Below are 27731 nucleotides of genomic sequence, written 5' to 3' on the forward strand. Positions count from 1 at the left end.
TGGCTGAAAATAGGGTGATTTTTTTTATTCTTTTTGTTCGACGACACATATATCAGTCAGCCTCTAGTAAACAGCTGTTAATGCTAACTTTGGCCAAGTTAACATATAGCATTTTTAACTCTTAAAGTCTCTGGTCATTGACTTCTCTTAACCCTTGTATTATGTTGACCCTCTGGTACTGTTTGGGTCCAAATGCGAACATAATACAAGGGTTGAGAAAAATGTCAATGACAGTGCTTTCATACTCAGAATTTATTTCTACATTATCTTCATGTCCTGAAACATCCCACTCTTCTTGTCTTCTATATCATTCCACTCACTCTCATCCAATATTATCTCCAATGCCCTCTGAGCAGTGAATCCTTTGATAAATCTTTTGCTCATATTGCCAGTGGAGGATGTGACCTATACACTGGTGTGTAGATTTATTCATCTGTTTTGTCACTCCCCCGATGTGCAGATGTGAGGCGTAGAGTGCGAGAAAATGTTAATTGTTTACAATGTTGTGCAGATTCCCACAATACAGAGGTTAAAGATTGCGGGAAAGCAGGACCACATAGCTTCTCTGTGCTAAGATTGTAACTGAAGCATGTGTACTAATTTTCTTTTACATGTTCTTTACAGAAAATAAGCCAAAGCCATGGAGTTCCAGGTTAAAAAAACCTGAATTTGTAGTTTAAAAAAAAATTAAAATAGAACAGGTTTGACCAGAACACCACATAAGGGTTGTCAATTCAGATTTTCCCCACCACAAACTTTCCAGGGGCTTGTGTGAAAATACGTGCGGTCTTTATGCCTCAGCCGCCACATAGTGATGTCTCCCCCTTGAGTATTCTTATCCTTGTCTGGAAGAACTCTGTCATCACTACATATTGTCTGAAGTCCGTTTCTGTACATCATGCACTAGCAGCTTCTTGTAGTGTGAACAGCACAGTAACTTGCTTCAGTGGCGTACACACACACACACACATTATGTCAGTATTGGAAACAAAATGTGGAAACCATTTGGGAGTAAACAGGACATCAGGTGCAGTCATCAGTTATGCCTTTTATATAAAATAGTAACAGAAAGAATATGAGGCCACACCAAAGATGCAAACTACAAGACATGTCAAAATATTCAAAAGCATTCAAAGCCGTCCGTATAAATGAACTCAATGTTCCACATGTTGCCTTTGACTGACTGTGCGACTACTAAACACAAGTTTACACATCTGGAGCTACAGCGACGTTCTAGCCACACTGAACCATGCAGTGATATGAAGCTGCAGATGACAAAAAACTTAATTCTTTGCCTTTTATTCATGAGTAAGGGCACAAGGAGAGTTGGTATAGTAGATGATTATGGTGACGTGATTTGTCAGAATTAATATCAGAATTCAATACCCACCCCCCCCCCCCCCAAAAAAAACACAGAAAAACAAAGTAATAAATAAAAAATGGCCTTAATCCCCTTCTGTAAATTAGCATGATGGAAAAATGGACAATGTTGTTTTTTTTAATACATTTTGCTAAAAAGTTTACTTCCTCTGCGGCAGAGCGTGTGTGAGGGGTGAAGCTAATTATTATGACAGAGGAAGAGCAGGTGAGGATAGTTCTTTCCAATCAAACACGGAGTCCTCCACATGCAGTCCATGGAGTGAATCTATGTGTGTGGTTAAAAAAAGAGCGCAGAGAGGAGAATTAACAAGGTTTACAGCAGCGTATGTCGTGGACTCAGTCATGCAGCCCCTCCAACACCACCTGCTGTTACACTAACACAAAAGAGAATTCCAGCAGTTTTTTTTATTTGGCAGAGCACTTCTCATAGAAATATCTGTACATTTGATTCCTTGTTGAAGGATGAGAATCTTTGGGTCAAGGCTGAGTTCGACATACCCCTCTGCTGAACCATGGATGCGTTATATGTTATTAATATATGTTCCTATAATATGTGCTGAACCCTCTGAAAAGATTGTTGAATATTTCAAAGGAAGACACTAATATGATGTGTGTGAGCAAGCTTTGGCATTAAAACGTTGGCTGTGCTGTGTTCAGACTGTCAGATTTATTAAATTGATGAAGTTCTACTCGTGGTTGTTGACTGTTGTGTAGTCCGTCGTGGGTTCAGCTGCTCGCTCAGCCTGCCCAGGGCCCCCAACTGTCCTCCCTGGCTCTTTGTTGCTCACATATGATGGGGGCTGACATCTGGCACCGGTGCCGCCTCTGACGCACGCTCTGATGCTGCAGGTCGACCACAGTTGGACAAAGAAATACATTCAGTATATGATAACAGTAATCATTGTTTTTGATCACCATTGCATTTATTTATTAAAATGAGATACATAATGCTCTTTAAGTTTTTCCTTTTCTCCTAGAGTGTTGTATAGGTTTGTTGTTTAAGGAAAAGGTCTGCAAACCTCAAAGGGAGCTTCTCCCCCCCACACAAAACACTTCTCCTGAAGCTCCTAAAAAACGCCCCGTCAGTAATCCGGCTGATGCTTCAGTAAAATGGTGACATCACCATATTATGGAAATGCTAGTCCATAATAGCACATTTTCCCTCATCAATCTACACTCAGTATCCCAGAATGACAAAATGAAAACATAATATTAAATTTCCTTTTCAAATTTATTAAAAGCGGAAAAACTGAAATATCACATTTCAGACACACATTAAGACACATTACATAATATTCATTTAGCTGACGCTTTTGTCCAAAGCGACTTACAGTAAGTGCATTACAGAAAGTTAAGTTCAGGTCCTCCCATTTCTCTTGATCATCTGTGAGATGTTCCTACACCTTGACTGGAGGCTACCTGTGGGACCAAAGGTCTGGACCCCACACTCTCTTATACACAGTACTTACACTTACATATTTACATATATAATGCAAACAACTTTATTAATAATTTTAATAAAGTTAAATATGTTCTTGAATTTTTTGTGCTGCCATTGATTTAATAGTTATTTCACTCTGTTAACATTTATTTTGTTTATCTTGCTTGTATTGTCTCATTAAACAGTTGAATAGTTCTGTATCATTATTATTATTATTATTATTTTTACCTTTTCCATCAGCCGTGACTCCCTCCACCAGCTCTTTGGCCTCCACAGCCAGCTGGAAGGCATGATCAGGAAGTGGTGACGGGGTGTCGGGGCTGTCGGTGGCTGGAGACGACCTGTTGCTCCTGTTATATACAGAGCACACACATGGGGGGGTGTTAGAAAAGGACTCTTAGGGGGCAACTAATAAAGTGATGCTGAGGGTCTCTTACCCGCCTTCACCTCCAAACAGGCTGGGTGTTGTCAGCACTTTGTGGACGTTCTTAAGAGAGAAATAATGAAAACAGTCATTGGAGGTTCTGTGCCCAAGCTGTTTATCGATAACACTGAACCAGTACAGACATCAGGTCTTCAAGTCTTCACATCATGATAAGGCCAGAGAGAGACATTATGTGTTCAGGGAGACCTGAAAGGTTGGGTACGGAATGAAACATATTCTGTCTATTAAGGTATGATAGAGTCCTGTTGTGTTGTCTCAGTCGGGCTGTCAGTGTTGATTTTCTCTCTCTATTGGCCACATTTTGGATCAGGTCTCCAGATTTTGAAATCCATTGATTTCAAAATCTGGACTGTGTTGAGTATAGCTGAGCTTTTCTGATGAATTTTGTATCGATGCATCTATCATTATGAACGTATGATGTGTCTGAACCACATGACTGGTTTTGGTGACAATTTGAATTCTGGGACCTCAGAGAGTAATTATGCATTGCACACTATCTACTCAATTTTCATTCTTAAGTCATTCTTAAATCAGATATGAACCAGATATTGACCTTAAGTTGACTGATATTGATAAATTTGATGCATAGAAAAAATATGTTAACGGTCTTTGGCATTATACAAATAAAATTGAATTGCAAAGGGCAAAACAAGACAGTTTCTAGTGATGACACAACAAAAACCACCCAACTACTTCTCTGTGTGGGATTACTGCTGAGTTTAGGATTCAGGGAGGATTTGCTAAATTTGACGACACTGCTAAAGGGAGCATTCTAGTCATCACATTAGAGAGGTTAGTGGGATTTTTACATTACATTACATTACATTCATTTAGCAGATGCTTTTGTCCAAAGCGACTTACAATAAGTGCATTCAACCATGAAGATATTTTCCTCTTTTTTTTGGAAGGCGTGTGTTTAACACAATATATTCAGGGAGTAAGATGCAGTCTGAACAGGTGAGTTTTCAGTCTGCGACGAAAGCATGGAGGGATTCTGCTCTCCTGATGTTAATGGGGATGATTTCTGTGTTCAATCATTCAGTATAGTCCTCAAAGGATGTTGTAAAAACTGAAATGGCCCTGGATATGAAAAGCTCCTTCCCCCACTTTACTACCTCAACACTCAAGACATTCAATCTTTCAACATTTGAAGGCGTCCCAGAGAGAAATGGTGTACTGTGTTTATCAAACTGTGCATAGAGCTACAGTGTGTCCTTCAGCCATTGGGAGGCAGACTGTCTCCATAACAGTAACAACTGTCCTGGAATGTGTGATTGGCTCAGTTGAGCATCTGCTGAGTCCTTTGTACCACTGTAGACTGCATGCAGTGTCCAAGTTTGCATTGTGTCATTCGGATTGCAATGGAGTCAAATCCCACATATTGATAGTCTTACAGGCCTATTAAATAATTAATTGGTTTTATCATACTCCAATGGCAATCAAAAACAGTTTTTTTATAGGCCAGACAAACAGTTTATCTTCTAACTAAAACAGAGGAGGGGACCTGTTCTACTGACTTCTTTTAATAAATTACAGAAAATAATCTCCTTTAAAATTTCACCCCGGGTTCTCCGGCGTCCTCCCACAGTACAAAGACATGCAGATTGGGGTTAGGTGAAAAAGACCCTAAATTGATCGTAGGTGTGAAAGTGAGAGTTGTTTGTCTCCTGTGATATACTGGCGACCTGTCCAGAGTGAACTCCGTCTCTCACACAATGTTTGCTGGGATTGGCTCCAGCCCCCAAGCGACCCTTAAATGGATGAGGCGGTAATGACGAATGGATGGATCTCCTTTAAAATCTCCAATAACTCATGAGTGTTACGAAAAATATTACAAATTTAATCAAACATCGCACAGAAGAATCATTATTCTAAAACATCAAAGTATAAATCTGCTTTTGCTCTATATTTTCTTATTGTCAACAAATCTCAACAAAAGGCCAGAACTAGCACTGTGTTCATCTGTCTTCACTTCCCTTGTGAAGTCTGTGATTCTCAAAGACATGATGCTAAACACAAGAAAAACAGTTCACTAATATTTAATAAAAATAAAAAATCAGTAATTTCCCAAAAGAGCTGCTCACATAAGGTTTTAACCAAAAAAACAGGAAGAAATAGTCAAATTGCTTTTTGACTTTTTACAGCTGTGGAATAATCCACACTTGGTGCTCCTGAGTATTTCCAGCAGCAGGACAGTGTGTGGAACTAAGTGAAAAAAGTGAACAGACATTTTATGCGTGTGTTTGTGTCCAGCACGAGTTGTACCTGAGCAAAGCCCAGTAGTTTCTTGTTGGAGAGCTCCAGGTGTTTCCTGCTCAGCTCCGACTTCTTCAGCTGGCAGTCAATGGTCATCAGCCTCCTGTTCAGGTCCAACACCTCTTCCTGACACACACAATCATGCTCACTATACACACCAACTTTTCCACCTGAGAGAAACATAAAACACTTTTCTCCAATATTTTAACCTAAAAAAAAAATTTCTCCAGAGAATCTACTTATAATAAGCCTGAGAGCCAGAGGGAACCAGCAAAAATAGTGAAGTACCTGCTTGGAGTTCACCTTGGTGGCCTGCCCTCCTTGTGCTTGCCTTTTGCCAGTCAGCTGGTTCTTCAGGTCTCTGATCTCGGCCTCCAGCAGCTGGATGACCTCCTCGTAGTCCTGCTCAGCACTGCTGGCCCGCTGCGGCACCACCTCAGCCTCTGCCACCTGCAGACGACTCCTCAGACGGGTGTTTTCCTCGACAGTCAAACATGCTTTCTGCAAAGGACAACAAAAGGTTTTGTGGTGAGCAACAACAACAAAAACAACAACAACAACAACAACAACAACGCCAACAACAACAAAAACAATAATGATAATAATTACAATTAAAATTTGTATTATTATTATTATCAGAAACCTTGCTTGTGTCTATGTAACTGGTTTCAACATCTGAAGCAGGGCCGGAATGGGTATTCGGGAGATTAGGGTGGGCCCCTTCACTTTCACTCCACTTTTGGGCCGGTCGAAAGAATCCCAACTGACAATTGTCCCGTTAGTTCACTTCTCTTAAAGAAGCCTCTGCCTGACAACCCACCCATCTGAGGGAGTTCCCCCCTCCTCTCAGATAGAGTTGGTTGGGTCCATATAGCTTCTCAGGTACCGGCAGCTCCACCGTCTCGACGGTAGAAAGAGGCTGGGAGGGGCTGTAGAGGCCAGATTCAAGAGAAAAAGGCCATTGGAGGAGGGCGCTGCCAAATGTGCTAAACTCACAGAAATGTTTTGGAGAGGACAGACGCTGCCAAGTGGCAGCTGGTAAAGACAGATATAGGCCTAATGATAAGCAGTGTAATTATTAGGCTTAACATTTTAGGCTTAAATATTAGCCTATTTGTATCGCCCATAGTGAATCACAGAGTTCTCTAATATTATGCAAATAGTGATTAAAAAAAACAACAACCTCAAGCTTGATCTGTGTATACAGTAAAATGAGCTCTTCATGATTTTTCTTGTAGCCTCTGAGCAACAGATAAGCCAGTCCCCTGTTGAAAATGAGGGAGAGGAGCCAGAGGCCATGACTGCAGATGGGACAGGTAGAGAGGATAACATATGAATTACTATATAAATTAAAATTATTTCATGTAAGATTAGATAACACACACATAGAGCAGGAGAGGTGATAGATTCTATATGATATCCAGATATTCAGAATGGTGTTAACATTAGGCTATAGATTTAGAGTTACGCAAATGATTGAATAAATAATAGGTTAAAGTTGTTTAATCAAGAGTTCCTATCTGCGGTCATGACATCACAGTGTCTATGCCCTTCTGCGTTTTTAATGCCATGCAATACAGGGGGGTTAGATGCTGAGAGAGGAGATGAAGAGACAGTATCCAGTGAGACAACAGCAGCCCAGCAGAAGATCCCAGAGGTACAGACAGATGCTTGTGTAGACCAGGAGACTGATCATTTTAATTATTTTGCTCATCCTCAACCACAGGATTCAGACACATTTTCCATTACCATCCTCAGCAACCCATAAAACACCCCCAGCTAGCTAAAGTTTTTCAAAGCAAGCATGGCACCAACCGCAAGTGGCTGACATACAGTGAAAAAACACAATCCCTGTATTGTTCTGTGTGTTTGGCATTTGCACCTGCAGCAAGTGATAGTCCTTTCATAAAGGGAGGTATGAAAACATGGAAACATCTTCATCAGCGGATAGAGGCGCATGAGAAAAGTAAGATCCACATAGATATTGCTGATGCTTACTTTCTGTTGGCTAAAAGGGCAGATGTAAAAAGCCTGCTGGCTGGCAAACATGTCTCTACATCATGAGCAGGTGAAAAAGAAGCGTCAGGTGATGGAACGGATCATAGATGTGATAAAAGTCATAGGAAAATGTAGACTTAGTTACAGAGGGGGTCAAGCAGAGGCTGCTTATACTCTACAAAATACTGCAATCAATCATGGCAACTTTCTAGAGTTGGTCATACTTTTGAGCCGGTATGATCTGTGCCTTCAACAGCACATTAGCAGTTGTATTGCGCAAAGCAAGAAGCTTCATGACACTGGTGCAAAAGGTAGAGGTTCTCTTGTGACTCTACTTTCAAAGGACATTGTTGGTAAAGTTGTGGATGCTCTCAGCCAGGTGATAAAGGTCTCGATTGCAGATGAGGTTAGAGAGGCAGGAATGTTTTTAGTTCAAATTGATACAACCGAAGATGTCACATCAAAGGACCAGTGAGCTATCATTGTCAGATATGTCACAAATGCCATTCATGAGCGGTTGGGTCGCTGTGGTGGACTGTGAAAAATCCACAGGCAAGTATTTCACAGAGCTGCTGAAACACACATTAGACAAACTCAGCATTGATATTGGCACGTGTGGGCAACTCCACTGATGGTGCAGCAAATATGCAGGGACAGTACAAAGGATTCTCTGCATTTCTCTCTGCCTTGAGACAATGTATGTTGTGATTTGGCGCTATACAAATAAAATTGAATCGAATTGAATTGAATACATTTGTTAGAACATATTATAAATAAAAACTACACGGTAGTAAGAGCTGAACTGTTGCTTTGTGTATTCAATTTCCACCACACCATAGACAAAGTGGGCCAGTCTTGGGCCTGAAAGTCCCGGGCTGAAAAGTGGCCCCACTCCGGCCCTGATCTGAAGTAAACATGTATAATAACCCAGCATGCTTAGTGTGTCACTATGGACACACTTTCCTGCCTTGTTTTTCACCTCTGAGGTCTTCTGCAGCTCCTCTTCCAGGGTCCTCTTGCTGTGCTCCATGTCCTTCAGCATCACCTGACAAGAGAGGTAGCAGATGAAGCCCTGTTGGGTTTTAACAGCTGTATCATCAGACCAGTGGGTCTGAGCTCTCTGTTCCCTGCAGAACAGCAAATTATGTATCTGTTTACATTAACTAAAGAGAGGATTCATCACCTCAAGTTCTGTTCACAAATAAGACAGAAGACAGATGGAAGTCAATAATATGTGACAGTAAGAGTGAACTCATCACCAGATTTTCTATGCCACATCATATCAAATGTAGACAGCACCAGCTTTGGTGCATGTACACTTGTTCTGAGATCACCTGCAGTAACTCCTGTCTGAATGTGGCACATGGCTGAATGCCCCGAGAGGATCAGACAGTTTACTAAATTACAACAGTTTGATTTAATTATGGTGGTCACGTTATCATCTACCATTACTTTGTGTGTGTTTGTGTGTGTGCGTGTTTGTTCACCTTGAGCTGCTTCATCTGGGTCTGCAGCTGCTTCACTTCTGTCTGAAACTGCTCCATCTCCTCACTGCTATAACTGCATTCTGATTCGTAAGTCTGCACACACACACACACACACACACACACACACACACACACACACACACACACACACACACACACACACACACACACACATACACGGACACACACATACACGGACACACAAATGTAAGAGAATTTGTGTTTATGCTGTCTTCCGTGAGGTAGAATGTTGTGGTGTTTTGTGTTTAATAGTAAGAGGCCCTGGGGTGTTGCTGGTTTATGAGCGGTTCTGAGAGCTGCTTACAGGTGAATGGAAGGCCGATGTGTCCATCAGACTGGCTGCTTCATGATAGGAGAACATAAAGGGACCCGCCCCTAAACCCAGCTCCTCCAGGTTCTCCTGGAAGGTGCTTCGGGTGGCCTCCACAAAGTCTGCGAGTGAACAGAGAAGCATAGACAAGAAAAATGTACCCTACTGAAAAATCAGGGTAACAATGGCCACCACACATCGAAACGGACATACAGGAACATCACACTACTGAAAATTACTTGAAACTAGAGATAAAACGATAAACTCCTCAGAAAAAAATTAACTGATTTTATAAATCATCTCCATAGAAACTGACTTCTTTTTGAAACCAGTGAGTCGCCCTCTGCATCATTTCAGAGAATACAGGCATTGGTTCACTTTCCAGACCCGGTGACTACATCCATTTGGCACTGTCACTATGATTCATTTATGTCATGAAGTTGAGTTTGCTTCTTCTCTACTTTCAGTTTCTGTGCACTATTAAAGCACAGTGTGCATGTTTCAATCATACCCATTCTTTTTCATTACAGTTTATCTAAAGACCTTGTAAGTTTATCACTTTTATTTGAATTTCAAACTGCTGTCTGAAAACAAACGTTTGCATCTAGCTGAAATGCCTATACCATCCTGGGATCTGGATTTGCTTGAAAAAAGTGATGATTTTTAGCAGTAATTTGATCAATTTATCACTTGTATTCCATATGGAAAAAAACCCCACTTAATTTTACAGTCATGTTTCCTCTTAATGTTTGTAAATACCATTATATGAACCATTATCTAACTTTCAATTTTTTCATATTTTGATATGTTTTTTATGTATAACCTTTATTAACAAGCTTCTGTTTTAAATGAGCATTTTCGGGTAAGGATAAGTGCATTCAGAATGGAGTCACAGTAATCTTTTGGGCCAACTCCCCGGGCACAGACACAGAGCTGCATCATGGTTACACAATGTGACACTGTACACAAGTGACACAACCAGTAAGTGACACATGGAGCCAGTGACTTGACAGGACTTCAACTCTGATCTTTCACCTTGCTGTTGACACAACTTGAATTGTGTGTGGGACTGTGGGCACAGCATATTTCTGTATGTGTGTGTGCGTGTGTGTGTGCTTCACCTCCATAGGCCACAGTGCCTTGTGGGTCTGTGATTAGATTCTGTCTCAACTTCTTCCTCTTCTCCTCGCTGACATCCAGCCCGAGGAAGGACAAGGCCTGAGAGAGACAGAGACAGAAAGGTAAAGGAGATAAAAGTACAGAGGCACATGGAGATGTTTTTTTTTCTTACCATTTAGACATTGTAACATCACTTAAGGAGCAGAACTACAGAATGTATTGTAATCAACCTGCAGCACACTGCCGATGACACAGTGTCAATTGTCATCATTCAAACATTCACAGTACATTGTAAGCATGTGAACAACTGACAAAAGTTTGAAGGTAGTTGGACCTTTATACCTTTATACACTTTGAAATGACTGTTTCTCTCCATTCCTCTTTAATGTTTTTTTTGTCCTCTTACCTATTACAGTACATCTCATGGCTAAAAATACCCACAATCCCCCCCCCCCCTCTATATTTTGCATTTGAAAAAGAAGCCAACAGACCAAAAGAGAATTGTCACGGTATTCAATATTTAAACTCTCTCTGTCTCTCTAATCCCATTAATGAATTGGTAGATTAGGGTCAAGCTACAGCCGGACAGCATTAAAATCAAAGCTGAATAATGGTATAAAATCTGTGCAGAGGGCAGAGGCAGAGGAAAACAAAGAGCAGAGAGGAGTGAGAAGAGGAGCAGAGAGAGAATGTGCTGATGAATTTAAAATAACAAACAAATGAAGATGGCAAGTTTGATAGAGAAAGCAGTGGTAGATTGTGGGAGAGAGATGGAGAGAGAGCCCGAGGACAAAGGTTAATCAGAATGTGAAAAAATCCTTGGTGCGAGTTTGCTTCATGTCTTTTTGTTTGTGTGGTTAAAGACATGAGAAATGCAGATAGTCTGGAGAGGCCATTAGGTTAAAATCCTGCAGATACAGGTCAGCTGCTTCAGCTAGTGTTTACATCAAACCCAAGAGTGATGAAGAGTTGTGATCTCAGTGACTTTCACTGTTACATGATATTTGGTTGAAGTGTTTCTGAAACTGCTGATCTCCTGAGATTTTCTTACACTACAGTCTCAGAGTTTCTTATTCAGGATGGAGCCAAAAACCAAAAACATCCAGTCAGCAGCAGCTTTGCGTCGATGAGAGAGGTCAGAGGAGAATGGTCAGACCGGTTGCAGCTGACACAAATGCTATAACTCAGATAACTACTCTTTATAACTGTGGTGGGCAGATAAGCATCTCAGAATGAATAAAAAGCACTGGAAGGGTTATTTATAACCTATGCATATTGTACATATGTATATTTATATATTGTAATTATGTCCTGTAAACATGCACAGACTGCGCTATGATGTGCACCAGATGCACTGCCTCCTGAAAAATGTATCGGAGTCATGTGAATGCACACAGCGAAAAAATATCTATCAATGTTAAGCTGAAGTCTGGCTGCCGAGGAAAGAAAAAATAAAAAGTAAAAACTATATTGATGTTTTAAAGGGACATCGACACAGAGAGAAAAGAGAGAGAGGATGAGAGAGAGAGAGCGACAGTGACAACGGGGCAAAGAGCACTGCTCTACAATGAACATTAAAACATAGATCATTTATGTTATTATGAGAAATGTTGAAAACTTTCGGTTGATTATGAAATTGTGGCAGGTTGCCACAGTCAAGGTAAATAATGGAAACTCTGCAGCAGCAGGCAGACCCCTGCTTAATACCAGGAGACATAAGTTTAGCTGCATGGCCCCCAAAACAGAAGACAGGACTCACCAAGTCCAACTTGTCTGATTTGAGGCGAATGCAGGGGTCAAGTGTGATCTTAGGTTTGGTCCCCGTTGGCGACCTCTGGCTTGTTGAACCTAGAGTAAGGCAAAAAGAAACAAGAAAAAGAGTGAGGAGGCTGGAGAAGAGATGAAAAATGTCAAGACAAAGGGGAAAAACATATTTTTTCTCATTTACAAAGGGGAAATACACCAATCAGGGGTTACGTTTTGTATGATTAACTTTCCAATGTGGAAAATTTATGTAGAAAATACAGCATCTGAATGAGATACCACACCATATGCCTTAAAAAACACAGTGAGGAGAGTGTATGTGAGACCCCAATACAACAAGTAAACAACAGAAAGAGAATATCATTGGATTATCTGTAATATAAAAGTGGATGGACAGATATTCTCTGTGGATTTGGCAGAAGTGGGTGGTTATGGTGACAAGGGAGGTGTGTGAGAGTGAGGGATAGTGGGATGGGGTCAAAAGCAGATGATTAAAGAGAGAGGAGTGAGGGAAAGGTTGATGATTACATAGATGGAAGTGAGGGAGAATAGTGCGAGAGGGGAGGGCAGACAGCCAGAGCCTAATATTAATTTGATGAGTTTGTCTGTCCCAGATTTGTACGTCTGCTTGCTTTGGCAATGGTGACCTCTGAGTGTGTGTGTCTGCACACCCCCTGTTGCGCAGGCTCCTCGTCCTAACCAAAGGATTTACCACCAACCCTAACCCCGCTCTGCTGTTGTTGACGATAGCAGTGCTTTAAAACCACTCCATACCACTCCACATCATACACCTTGTTGTTTTTCTAGTTTTAATATTTATATGCATGTATGTGTATATAATGTAAGGTGGTAATTCATATTGAAGTGTTCTGGTATACCATGTGTTTATTTTAATATTCAATTTGTAATTGTAATCCCCTGTACAGATATTTTCTAATATATAATATCTTAAAGGCAGTATGGGGGAAAAATGAAACAGTTTGTTATCAGATGTTTGCAAACAATGCATTTTTTCCCCTCAAATAATAATAAAAAGAGAATATATTTGAGAATGTCCAAATAAAATGTGGGCTCGAATTATATCATTGTTAAGGTCACACACACACACACACACACACACACACACACACACACACACACACACACACACACACACACACACACACAGTAAAGAGGAAAGATTGAACTTTGGCTCAAGTCAGGACCCTTGGTGATTACAGTTGCATGCGAACAGGGTTTTACACATATCGTCACAAGTTTATCTCCCTAACAGGATTGAACACCTTTGACGGCTGGTGGCCCTGCTGTGGTTTAGGCCTTGGCAGACAGGAGAAAAGGTCATGCTGCCAGTGAGGTCAGCATGTGTATGTGCATGACACAGGGTCATCAGTGGCGTGAGCAGATGTAGGCTGACGAACAAGTAGAATGGCACAAGACTTTTTTTTGAGAAATGTTGTCGTTGAAAGCTCTCCTCTCAACCCAACTGGAAGACAAGACTCGCAAGGTAACTATGGAATCATACAGAAATGCTTAATCTTTAGTCAAAAGAATGATATACAATCCATACAGCCTGCTCACCTCACTGCAAACTACTGACATCTGTCACAGCTACCAGTTGGCTAAACCAATAGGAGCCTGAAGAGGAGCTAAGTGGTCATAGCACCTAGGAAATAACCTGAGCTGGGGTAATCCAGGACAATAGGATTGGGACAGGCTGTCGAGTGGCTTTGAGCTTGAGCGTACAAGCGACCCTCAACATGAGGCTGTTTTATTAATACACACTTTTACATGCTGTCTTATATTGTTTTCAGTCTTTGGGTTTCTCAGCAAAAATATGTTTATTTTCATGTGAACTGGCTGGACCCTGGTAAAACGTGGTTATCATACGTTAATCATTTTAATTTGTGATGACTACATGACTTTACCTGCTGAAATATTTATAATACTCATTATTTGTCTCCTGGTTCACCTCCTGGACTGATCAACTGCTTACAGTGTGTATTGGAAATGTCTTGCCCCTTACCCAAAGGCTTCCTGTTCAACGGTAAACACCACCGTAGCCACGGTAACTATGGTGTAAGTCAAGCCATTCCAATTTGAGCCAATATATCATGTATTTAGTTGTTACATAGTGATGCAGATGCAATATGAGGAAAAAACGGAATGCAAATGCTAACAAGGTCTTTCATTCTCATTTCTGAGTCAAAACATGCATAAAAAGCTATGACATGAGAAAGAAAATAAAAAACCTAAAGACCACAATATGGACGCTTTAATACCACACAGGCTGTTTACTGGAAATCCCGGACCTTAACTGACTACCAGGATTGATCGATTGATTGATTGATTGATTGATTGATTGATTGATTGACTATCAGCCTTCTACACCACATGGAGCTCTTACAAACAACAGACATCAGCAACAACTAAGATGCACCATGAGAGATCATGAATGAATGAATGAATTAAATAATTAATTGACAACGATGTGGCTGCCACTCATGTGTTATCATTATTGTATTATTATTCCTGGTTTCTGGGACCAGTGCAGAGGTGATGTCCCTGTTCTTACTATGGTTACTTAGATGCTAACCAAAGCAAGAAAAGCTTCACTACTGCTGATAACAATAATGAACTCACACATTCTGATGTACTCGGAGGTCCCCTGTGGTTACTTTTAAATCCCATCCTCTCCTCTCCTCTCCACCTAATCCTCAATCTCTGAAAGGGAGCAAATGTTCCCCATTTTTCATTCTAGGATCAGCTGGGTTTATCTAATATGTGTCTGATTTGAGGGACTTCGAGGACAAATCACTAAAAAAATCTCAGCTCTGATTTGGCAGATGTTTAATAGTCCTTCAAAGGTTATTTTGAGAAACATGCAGCTGCTTTGTTGAACTACATTATAAGTAAACCTGATCATAGAGATGACAGAAGAGAATAAGATGACTGCTATAGTGAAGTTGTGTTTTCCAGAGTCAGTCACCATCAGTCTAATAAAATAGGGCTGGTATGTTCTACATTCTTCATTTTGTCGTCTCATTTCATGAAAAGAACAAAACAGACAATGGGCCTCATTTAAACCGTGCTAAGAGTGATTTAGGAGAACTTCCCACATTCACCATTTTTGGGGAATTTTACGATTTCTTTTAAGTACGCACAGAATGAGACCCGTTGTAGGAGTCATGTAAATTGCTCTGCTGTTAATCAAATTTTTTTTTTCCAATTATGAGTCGTTTTTTCATCACTTTGAAGCAATGATGCATATTTAAATAAAATTAAATGTAAATCTCTCTCTCTCTCTCTCTCTCTCTCTCTCTCATATATATATTTATATTAAAAAATGTCACCTCGTTATGTTAACATTATTCTGCTCAATTCAGAAATTCGAATTACAATATAATTCTACATGTATAGAACGTGTTAACAGTGTTGCGTGTTAACAGTGTTGCGCAATGGCCAGGAGGGCAAATTTTGGGCAGTTGGCATGCATGTTGCACACTGGCGTAAATCACCATACAAATGTACATCACCATACAAATCACCATACAAACTATTTTCACATCATCTACCTAAAACTTATTCAAATTAGATTGTAACATCTCTAGTCAACCTGCAGACAAGACAGGAGCATTATAAGCATCAAATGCGCACTTGTGCCGATGCTATGGTAAAGCACACAGTTGATATTCTGAGGGCAGGTGATGAGCCTTATCACAACTGTGAGCGGCTTTACACGCCAGAGAAAAAATGTAAAATAATTATGCATGCTGCATATTGTATAATGTTTCAATGAACGAAGGTGAACTGATCCAGCACCACCTGAAACATGTGCAACATCGCCGGGTTATGTTACGTATTTTTTTCATTCATATCAGTGACGGAGATTTCACCATGACCTCCCTGCAGACATCGCTAACCTCACTGTGGTGAGTGTTATTTTTTTTTTAAACCATTTTCATATAAATGCATTTCCATTTTATTTCAGTGACAGTGCGACTCACAGGTGACTCAGTATTAACAGCTCTGCTTTAGTCTGTCACTTGACTCCTGCTGACGCTGCTAAGATATGGATTTTAATTTATGGATATCTGAAAACAGAACTTCAATCTCTGATCTCGTAAATGTCTTCTTTTGACTCTTTACCGCTGTTTTCATGAATGAACTCTTCCTGACATGAGGTAGGAAGCAAAACCGTATATGGTATTTTGGGGCGTTGATTATGCTAATTTGTGATCTGCGGCCAGAGAAATTTAGGATTAGAATACGAACATGTTCTTGTATGAGGCCCAATGTGTAAGTCTTTGTAATGACTTAAACCACCTCACAAACACGGCGCTTCATAAAGAAAAAAGGTTTCGTAGTTAATCAAAGCATTTGATCATAACATAAATTAGTCGGACAGGAACAATTTGGGGACTATTTTCAGTGTTGGAATCCACAGTGTTGTTGCTCAAGTAAGTATTTCAGGCAGCAGGATGTTGAATGTGGAAATGAGTCAAAATAAACCACAATGTCTGTTTATCAGATTTGTAGTAGTTCACTTATACAGGTACTGTATGGCGTATATCCACCTTTGGGCAGGAGAAACTACAGCTACAGATACGTATCAGTGCAGATCTTGCAGTCTACAGGCAATCCTGTTAGTCTTTTATGTCCAGTAATCTGTGGTGTTAACTGCAAACAGGAGCCTTTGGTTCTGTGATTTTAGGCTTTAGAGCAGTGCTTCCCCACTTGCAACATAAGTACCCTATTAAATCTGGACTAAGCCTGGGGAGAGGCACGGCCCAAACTCAGGGAACAAATTACTCTTACTTGATACTTCATAACCCATGAGCTCCACAACTCACACAACTACAAATATGAAGTGAACAAGTACAAACTGTCTGACAACGATTACAGTGACGACAGTTAGGAGCTGGAAGGAGAAGCATTATCAGCAGGGGACGTTACACTGCAGCACCACAGTCAGTGCTAGAGGAAGTACACACATTACTCACACAATATTTGTTAGTAGGACACACTACTGTTGGTCATAGAAAACAGAATATTCCTAGACTTATATTTAAGTTACATTAAGCCATATTAATTGAATGAGTCCCTGTAATGTGAGATGGTTCTTAGTGAAAGCAGTGAATCGAAATCTTACACAGCTCTGAGCAGCAGACCACATTGATCACAAATAGAAAACATGCGGGATAAACAATGGGAGAGTGTGTGTAGGGAGGTGTTCTACCTGAAATATGAATATCTGGTGGACAAATGTCAGGAGAAGGTGAGGACACTTGGTCTGGCTCCTCTGTACAAATCTGAACAGGAAACACACACACACACACACACACACACACACACACATTTAATCGTGGGGAAAAAGAAATTGGAAAAAAAATTGTAATATTGATGACAATCCAGAGATCCCGATGTGATATCCACTATTGTTTTGCTGGGTAATGATGTTCCACATAGATACAAGAGGTGTAAAGAGATAGTATATATAGAGTATATATACAGTACATCCTAATGTTAGTAATCTGATACAGGATCATGAAAAAATTATAGGTTTTTCATTCCCTTTTACTGCTGCTTCTACTTTTTCAACAATCAGAAAACACAATGGAATCCACACAGAATGTGCAGAACTGTGACCTATTGTGGTGCTGACCTCAGGTGATCTGATGTGGACCTTTAGACGTCCAGAGTTATAGCTGTTGCCTGCAGCTCGCTGGACTCCGTTGTGGAGAGAAGCGCTGCTTGGAAAAAGTCCTTTGCCTGGGATGAAGGCTATCTCCACCGTACTGTCTTGGCTGGAGACTCAATGCATATAAATACAAAGACATGAGCATGAACAAAGTGATGTGTAGGAAAGAGGTAAGACTGTAATACTGTGTGTACATTAGCTGAATAATATCCCACTTTAGACTCACAGACTTGATTCACAATTTAATAAGTAATTTCTGTCTAATATAAACACTACCCACCTAATTTTGACTTTGTTCAGCATGATTTTGGCCTCCTCGTGGGTCACGCCTATTAAGGACTCTTTGTTAACGGCAATGAGCTGATCTCCAGGCCTAAGACGTCCATCCTAGAAAACAGGGAGACAGAGACTTTAGTTATGCTGAGCTAAAGAACCACACAGGCAACTGTGGCTCAGCGGGTAGAGTGGATTAATCCAAACTCTACCAGTCCATGTACTGTGTCCTTGAGTTACTGTACCCCACATTGCCATCAGTGTGTAAGTGGGATCAAAGAGAAGTGCTATATTAATCACATATAAATCCTCTTGATTATGATTATGAACATATGGGCCACTACCAAGAAGCTTAGCACCTATCCAAGTACAGTTACTGTGAGTTCTTTTCCAATTCAGGAACTTAAATGTGACATGTAGCCAGCAGTGTGAAAGTTTATTGGGTGCATTCATTGAACACCAAATATTATAATAGTTTGTGTATTCTTAGCTTAAGCAAATTGTGTTTGTCTGTACTTGTGACATTTTTTAAGAACTTAGTATCAGATAATGTATCAGATACTGAACCCCCAGGTTCCAGGCTGTTGTAGAATATAGTGCAGACTACATGTTGTCATGGGCAGTTTACAGCCTGAAAAACTTCCACTGATAACTGACTGACTACTAAAAGTCAGAGCAGTCAGATTTAACACCAGCACCAAAAAGTCCAAAACTTGATGAGAAACCAGAGTCAAACTGAAGTCACAACTGATTTCTCAATCAACCACAATAAGCACAGGTTAAATAGTGCTTCAGTAAAAAACAAACAACCAAACCAACAAAAGTAAGATCCAAAAGAAAGGATCATATTGAAAGAGGCTGTAGTACACTGATGATCTCAACTGGTACAATAAATGCAGCAACTAGATCACTATCATTCCACTCTCTAATTTATATACATATATCACCTTCATGTTTTATGTGGGTTTTTGCCACCTTAAAGCTCCTTGAGTTCTGCATGGCTGCATAATCCCCCTGCTGACTCATCCCATACAGCAAGCTAGCTTGCTTCCTATGACACAAGGGATTAAGAGTTGGGATTTGGGGGAAATGGACAAACTGCTTTTGTAAGCAGAAGATGGGTCAGTGTCAGTAGCTGTTGTAACAAAGCCAGGCATTAGTGTACAGTGTGGAGTTAAAGACTTCATGACAGTATAGGCATACAGTTTTGTTCTACCATACCCTTTCCCTGACTACTCTGTACCATTAACCATCTGTCATTGGGGATTTTGAGTCTGTAAATCACTGGGAGCCAAACGAATTCTACATGCATGCTGCATGGTAGAAAAACTTCCAGTACTGATGCGGGATTAATGCAGGGAGATGGCTATGAAATTTATGATGATATTTTTTTTGTCAGAACCAGTGCTCGAAATGGCGGGTACGCACCGGTGCATCGTTATATGTAATTGAATGTGGGTGGTGGTCGTCAGTGTCAATACAAAACATAAGTTGTAAAGATATCAATGTTTTATGATTAAATTGTTTGTTACAGCACACAACTGTTAACATGAGCACAAAATTCTTCATAGATCTAGCCTTCTAAATTGTTATCAAAGTTCACCAGATTGATGTCACTTATATCTCCTGGTATCTTTTATTCTCTGTGAAAATTCATAATGTAATACTAAATTGGAATTTGCTAATACCAGCTGAATTTGCTAATACCAGCTGATATGTATACCACATGTGAATAAGGGGGGTACCAGCACTTCGGAAGTCAAAATCTTATAAATGCAATGTGTTTTTATCATGTGAACAAGCGTTTGTGTGAACATTACGTTTAGCTAATTTTTTGTTTGTTTATTGATGTTAAGCTGCGTTCAAGTAACGCAGAACTGTAGTAAAGATAACAACAACAATTTAAATATATTGAACTAAAAGTTATTACATTCAAAATGTTACTTACTTACTGTACTGTAGTAACATTTGTTTCTTGTTTGGGCCACTTGGTGGCAGTGCAGCAAACTGTCACACAACAGTGACACATTATCACCAAGTTTTGTTTGTGTCCACCTAATGGATGTAAGTCCAGTACACAAACCAATATTTGATTTGGCCACTATTCACCAGCTGGTCCAACGGTATAAAATAAATGCTGAAAGAAAGACTTGAACCCACAGGCTTTCACCCGTGTCAACTGCTGTCCATCCGAACCAGAAGGACCAAACTGCCTGGGCCACAGTAAGAGGCATAGCTCTGGGCAGAAATTAGGTTATCAATTGAAAGCACGAGTTGTGACTACCCGCTGACTCCCCAGCGGGAAGTCAGTTTGCTCAGTGAGAGAAGGACACTAATATACACATATATAATATGCACATCAGTGTTTCCCTTGTATGCATTCTGCTGCTGCCTAAATTCCACATGGTTCATTAATAATCATGACGAAAAGACAACATCACAACTCGTGCTTTCTACACAGCATGTAGCTGACTGGGGTAAGTATGAAATAAAGGGGACACTACAGTACATCCAAAAACATATACATGCATGTGACTGTTGTGCCTTGAGTCCAATGGGTAAATTAATAAAGTTAGGCTGTAAACCCAAAAGCCTAACAAAGCAAGGAGCGCCAAAAGAATCTGACTCTCGCAGCGACCTGCATCTCCCCAAGAGGGATGCGATCTCGGACACAGCCCAACACTCATCCCTCATTGGGAGAGGCCCGCACGGCCCAGCAAAGGGGGTCCCGTGACGCTACCAAAGTTATAAGAAGGACGCGACACCATCCACTCCCCGCTTCCAGGTACAGACATCACCCTGATCAGGTGATCCTCTCTGTACTACAGTGAAGGTAACCACTTCTAAAGTTAGATTTCTAATAACAAGTAGTGACTGGGCACACAGCTAAACCAGGCCTTAAGGATTAGAGTCGAGTCGACCGCCGCCCATTGGAGCCAGGAAGACTGACCTGCCATCGCCGCTAGGAAGTGCCACGGCCTCTGCCTCGCGCATTGCCACATCCCGAGGACGGACTGCACACACTATTACCATCTTGTTTCTCTTCAACTTTTCAAGGGCACAGCATGCACACGCCCGTACCCACACACACCCACACGCTCGCTTGTCTTTTTATATGATTTGTAGTTTAGTGTACTGAATTCAGTTCACCCCATAAATGTTCATATCTACAAGATATCTCCCAGCACCTCCTTTTCATACTGTATCTGACCTAATGTCATCTGTTGTCATTGATGCCTGCTCTGTTCTGTGCTGGGGTCTTTAACTGCTGCTCTCCCTCGTGGAAGGGTAGGGAGGTGTGCTCTCCCTATCTCAGGCTTCCAAAGTTGGAACCCCATGTAATCACAATATGAATAAAACTATTCAGTTCATCTGTGCACACAAAATAAAATTTGACCCCATAGTTAACACAGTTTATTTACCTGACATGAGTTCCTCATGACTTGAGAGTAGCGGAATTTATTTACATTCAAATTTGGGTTTGACTCACTGGCTCATTAAATTGATATTTTAAATTTCCCAATTATAAAACTGGCGCTATAGTTATTTTCTTTGTTAAGGTCTTGCACAGCTAGCTGGACCTCCAGAGGCCTTCAACTGTCAAAACCTCCAGGTAGACCTTTCAATTAGTATAACTGTAAGGTCAACGATTTGATTCCGGACTTCTCTAATCCGCATGTTGAAATGTCCTTGGAAATCTTATGGATCTTCAAATGCACTGTATCAATGGGTGTACGAATGGGTGAGTACAAACGCTTATGTAAAGCACTTGAGTGAGTCATTAAGACTAGAAACTTGCTACATCAATACAGCCTTTTTTGCTTTTTAAAAGGCAAACAAGAATAACCCTGTCGATAATGATTTTAATGTCATTTGAAACAAATCTTCCATGGATATGTGTAAATAAAGGTCTGGAAATGCATTTGTGTGGAGGGCCACACAGCACCACACCAGGTCCATGTCTAAAAAAAACATCCACTTTGAAACAACTGAACTGATCTTGGAACATGGCATCCAGTTCTCCAACTACATCCATGCCAAAAAAACGTGTAACAATACAATCAAGTCTTAAACAGACCAGCATTTTACTCCACATCTTTACTTCAGCCCCACAACATAGAGGACACGCTACTTTCTGCATGGGCACAAAGCATTGACAGGACAGGATGGTGAAGTACAAAATCATCAACACATTTCCCAGGATATTAAGCAGAGTGAGAACAATGTCATTATTAGTGATAGTTGAGTGAGGAAAAGATGAAAACAGAATTATATAAGAATTTTTATAGCACATAGTTATATTAGGTCTGGCAAAGAAGGTTCTAAGGGAGCTCCCAAAGAAGAAATCCTCTTAACAAACATCCAAAAAATGTATCCAATATAACAAACATGTACAGGATTATCTTGTTCATGTACGTGTTTGTTAATGGAGTTGTGGCCAGCACTTGTTGACTTGTTTGGGTCAAAAATAAAGTAAATGGCTCAATGTTCCCTCTGGCACTCTGGCCAGGGTGCAGAGCTCATCCATCATGTTTTATCAGCAGCTGTCTCTCTCACCTTAACCCCCACATGCTTCTAGCAATGCACTCCTGTGCCACACCCCTCAGTACCAGGTTAGCAGCCACTCTCAGAACAAAAAGCTGCCCTCGGGATATACAAACTGGATATGTAATAATGACACAGTGATAATAGTATAAGTCTGGTGACATTCTACAAACCCACAATTAACTGATCCTGTTAACAAGTACTGTGTCTATCCAAAGACTTCTTCCTCTGTGCCATGGAGCCCCATCTTTGTCCAACCACAATTGAAAGACATTAATGAGACATTCATTCATTACCATGAAAACATGCATGGTAGCTTATTCTGAATCAATCCCATATTGACCATCCTGCTGCCAAGTATACTCACTATATTATTCATGGGGATTAATCCATATGGAAATAGTCCCTAACAAATCCACTATTTCCTCCGGTTTGAGTGTTAATTAAGTAGTTAAAAATACAGTAGTTAAAAATACAGTGATCATTTCTCAGGCATGTTTAAAATTACAACAATAAAGAAGTACATTTATGTGAGTAGGTGCTAATTGGCTTTGGATGGAATGCCACACACAATGCAGGGACCTGTGTTTTCGTGTGTGTGTGTGTTCGTGTGTGCGTACAGGATGATGCCCTAAGCAGAGTCCTAGCATGACGGCTGACCTTCACACTCAGTGTAGTGTCTGTTGTGGGACTCTGGGACCTCTCTTTTAGAGTGATACTGACACCAAAGCAAACAAATTACAAGAAATATTCAAGCAGTGTTGAATATAATTTGATCCACTGTGAATTCCTAAGGACTGACGGGATTGTATTTGTCTCATCTCATCTCATCTCATCTTCAACCGCTTATCCGTGGTCAGGTCGCGGGGGCAGCAGCTTCAGTAGGGGGCCCCAAACTTCCCTTTCCCGGGCCACATTAACCAGGTCTGACTGGCGGATCCCGAGGCGTTCCCAGGCCAGTGTGGAGATATAATCTCTCCACCTAGTCCTGGGTCTACCCCGAGGTCTCTTCCCAGCTGGACGTGCCTGGAACACCTCCCAGGGGAGGCGCCCAGGGGGCATCCTTACCAGATGCCCGAACCACCTCAACTGGCTCCTTTCTACGCAAAGGAGCAGCCGCTCTACTCCGAGCTCCTCACGGATGACTGAGCTTCTCACCCTATCTCTAAGGGAGACACCAGCCACCTTTCTAAGGAAACCCATTTTGGCCGCTTGTACTCGCGATCTCGTTTTTTTCGGTCACGACCCATCCTTCATGACCATAGGTGAGGGTAGGAACAAAGATTGACCGGTAGATCGAGAGCTTTGCCTTCCGGCTCAGCTCCCTTTTTGTCACAACGGTGCGGCAAAGCGAGTGCAATACCGCCCCCGCTGCTCCAATTCTACGGCCAATCTCACGCTCCATTGTCCCCTCACTCTGAAACAAGACCCCGAGGTACTTAAACTCCTTTACTTGAGGTAAGGGCTCATTCCCTACCCGGAGTAGACAATCCACCGGTTTCCTGCTGAGAACCATGGCCTCAGATTTTGAGGTGCTGATTCTCATCCCAACCGCTCCACACTCGGCTGCGAACTGATCCAGTGAGTGCTGAAGATCACGGACCGATGGTGCCATCAGGACCACATCATCTGCAAAAAGCAGTGATGAGATCCCCAGGCCACCGAGCTGCAACCCCACCCCACCACGACTACGCCTCGATATCCTGTCCATGAATATCACAAACAGGATTGGTGACAAAGCGCACCCCTGGCGGAGACCAACCCCCACCGGGAACGAATCCGACTTACTGCCAAGACCCGGAAACAGCTATTGCTTTGAGTATACAGGGATTGGATGGCCCCAAGAAGTGACCCCCTCACCCCATACTCCCTCAGCACCTCCCACAGTATCTCCCGGGGGACCCGGTCATACTCCTTCTCCAAATCCACAAAGCACATGTAGACTGGATGGGCATACTCCCAGGCCCCCTCCAGGATCCTTGCAAGGGTAAAGAGCTGGTCCGTTGTTCCACGTCCAGGACGGAATCCACATTGTTCCTCTTCAATCTGAGGTTCGACTATTGGCCGAACCCTCCTTTCCAGCACCTTGGAGTAGACTTTACCCGGGAGGCTGAGAAGTGTGATACCCCTGTAATTGGCACACACTCTCTGGTCCCCCCTTTTTGAACAGGGGAACCACCACCTCTGCCACTCGTTTGGCACTGTACCCGACCTCCACGCAATGTTGCAGAGACGTGTCAACCAAGACAGCCCCTCCACACCCAAAGCTTTCAACATTTCTGGGCGGATCTCATCAACCCCTGGGGCTTTGCCACTGTGAAGTTGTTTGACTACCACAGTGACCTCCGCCAGGGAAATTGACGATGATCCTCCATCAGCCTCCAGCTCTGCCTCTACCATAGAGGGCGTGTTAGTCGGATTCAGGAGTTCCTCAAAATGCTCCTTCCACCGCCCGATTACCTCCTCAGTTGAGGTCAACAGTGTCCCATCCTTACTGTACACAGCGTGGATGGTTCCCCGTTTCCCCCTCCTGAGATGTCGAATGGTTTTCCAGAAGCATCTTGGTGCCGACCTAAAGTCCTTCTCCATGACTTCTCCGAACTTCTCCCACATCCGCTGTTTTGCCTCTGACACGGCAGAGGCTGCAGCCCTTCGGGCCCGTCGGTACCTTGCAACTGCTTCCGGAGTCCTCTGGGATAACATATCCCTAAAGGACTCCTTCTTCAGTTGGACAGCTTCCCTGACCACCGGTGACCACCATGGAGTTCGAGGGTTACCGCCCCTTGAGGCACCTAAGACCTTGAGACCACAGCTCACCGCCGCAGCTTCAGCAATGGAAGCTTTGAACATTTCCCACTCGGGTTCAATGCCCCCAACCTCCACAGGAATGCCAGAAAAGCTCCGCCGGAGGTGTGAGTTGAAAATGTCCTGGATGGGGGCCTCCTCCAGACGTTCCCAGTTCACCCGCACTACACGTTTGGGCTTACCAGGTCTATCTAGAGTCTTCCCCCACCCCCGGATCCAACTCACCACCAGATGATGATCAGTTGACAGCTCCGCCCCTCTCTTCACCCGAGTGTCAAAACATGTGGCCTCAGATCAGATGAAACGATCACAAAATCGATCATCGACCTTTGGCCTAGGGTGCTCTGGTACCATGTACACTTATGAGCATCCTTATGTTCGAACATGGTGTTCATTATAGACAAGCCATGGCTAGCACAGAAATAACAAACAACCACTTGGGTTCCGATCAGGGAGGCCGTTCTTCCCAATCACGCCTCTCCAGGTGTCTCCATCATTGCCCACGTGGGCGTTGAAGTCTCCCAGCAGAACAACGGAGTCCCCTACTGGGGTCCTTTGCAGGACTCCATTCAGGGTCTCCAAAAAGGCCGAATACTCTGAACTCCTGTTTGGTGCATATGCACAAACAACAGTCAGAGTTTTCCCCCCCACCACCCGAAGGCGTAGGGAGGCGACCCTTTTGTCCACCGGGGTAAACTCCAACACAGCGGCGCTCAGCCGGGGGTTTGTGAGTAGAGGAGAGGAGGTAGGTGCCACGTAGCTTTTTCGGGCTGTGCCCGGCCGGGCTCCGTGGCAAACCCGGCCACTAGGCGCTCGCCAACGAGCCCGCCGCCTGGGCCTAGCTCCAGACGGGGGCCCCGGGCTTCCTCCGGGCTGGGTCCCTTTTCCTCTTCCTCTGTTGTCCATGGTGTCTTTGTTGAACCATACTTAGTCTGGCCCCTCGCCTGAGACCACTCTGCCATGGGAAACCCTACCAGGAGCACTAGGCTCCAGACAACACAGCCCTCAGGTTCATAGGGACACACAAACCCCTCCACCACGGTAAGGTGATGGTTCCCGGAGAGGCACCATGAAGTGACAAAGTGTATTTGTGACTTTATGGTAATTTCCTTCAGGCAGTCAAGGTGAAGCTACAGATAACAGAGACATTTTTGGCAAAGTGCAGTTTGTTATGTTTTTGTGTTGTGGCATTGATATAATTACTTGGTATTATTATTGGCTGCACTCTTTGGACTAACTGCTCAACCTTTCACAAAATAAAAACTATTCCACAAAATCCTTTAAAACATTATTCCCCTAATCTTTTTATTACCTTTACTTTTTTCCTTTTTGACCTTCTACTGTCTTTTTTATAGTCAGTTTTTTATTTAATTTAAAAATGTTACTGAATACGTCTAAAGAACTTGTCTTTATTATCTAAAATGCTGCTCCCTTTATGAGCTAGAGTGCACCCCAGATCTTAATCTTCTGACTGTTCCTAAAGACCAGTTTAAGACTACTGTGACAACCCCTGCCAATTTGTTCTGTCACCCTGTGCTTGCATTTCCGGTATCTGGGGACTATTCCAGAAAGAGGGAAACTCTGGGTTTTCCGCGAGTGAACTTAAACTGTAGGTCAGTTACCATGGTAACTGACGCTGTGAACCTTACCTGCTCGCTGGCAGGTTTTCATGAACCTGACCTAGCTGTCAAAAATTATGTGTCCTTTCCTCGTCAACCCGATCGATATGGAAGCAGAATTAATTCAGTAGCCTCACATCAGAGAGGATGTTCAGACCTCGTATAGATGCTTTCATTCCCAGACGACTACTTAGTAGAACTTTACTGTTTCTCTCACAATATATCACATATCTGAACAATAATCTCTGGCCTTATTTCAGCATTATAATATCGCGGACATGCCCCAACCAGAGCAAAGTCTTTGCCCTTACATATTTTTCGAACGAGAGTTTTCTGTACAACAACTTGAAATAGCCACGGATATTTTCTTTGTTTAACATGTGGAATTTGATTAAAACCATATGCCTTACCTATCTGCACTATATTCTTATAATTCATTTCAGCTGCAGCCACGTTATTTTTGTGTCCGTGGGATTGAAACCTTAATTAAAAATAATTAAATAAGATTGCACTTTTTTCTGACGTGAGCAACAAGAATCAAACACAGGCCGCTTGCACACCGGACAGCAT

At 42.1% G+C, this 27731-nt stretch overlaps 1 protein-coding gene across 2 annotated transcripts in view; it reads right to left on the bottom strand.

The window, feature by feature from the left end:
- Positions 1–1391: 1391 nt before the first annotated feature.
- si:dkeyp-72e1.9 (syntaxin-binding protein 4) overlaps positions 1392–27731 on the bottom strand; it is a 54744-nt gene continuing 28404 nt past the window's right edge. The window contains exons 9-21 of one of the 2 annotated variants that reach the window (XM_035616455.2): positions 18200–18306; positions 17884–18025; positions 17458–17530; positions 12217–12305; positions 10460–10556; positions 9333–9460; positions 9008–9100; positions 8500–8565; positions 5811–6023; positions 5532–5648; positions 3259–3308; positions 3050–3171; positions 1392–2223 (exon numbers count right to left, since the gene is read on the bottom strand). In XM_035616455.2, coding sequence (XP_035472348.2) covers positions 2165–2223; positions 3050–3171; positions 3259–3308; positions 5532–5648; positions 5811–6023; positions 8500–8565; positions 9008–9100; positions 9333–9460; positions 10460–10556; positions 12217–12305; positions 17458–17530; positions 17884–18025; positions 18200–18306 — 1356 coding nt within the window. In that variant the 3' untranslated portion in view covers positions 1392–2164. Of the gene's footprint in view, positions 2224–3049; positions 3172–3258; positions 3309–5531; positions 5649–5810; positions 6024–8499; positions 8593–9007; positions 9101–9332; positions 9461–10459; positions 10557–12216; positions 12306–17457; positions 17531–17883; positions 18026–18199; positions 18307–27731 lie in introns of both variants that reach the window. The other variant, XM_035616453.2, reaches the window with a different exon arrangement.

The sequence above is a fragment of the Scophthalmus maximus genome, chromosome 17, assembly GCF_022379125.1.
Source record: "Scophthalmus maximus strain ysfricsl-2021 chromosome 17, ASM2237912v1, whole genome shotgun sequence".
NCBI classification, from domain to species: domain Eukaryota; kingdom Metazoa; phylum Chordata; class Actinopteri; order Pleuronectiformes; family Scophthalmidae; genus Scophthalmus; species Scophthalmus maximus.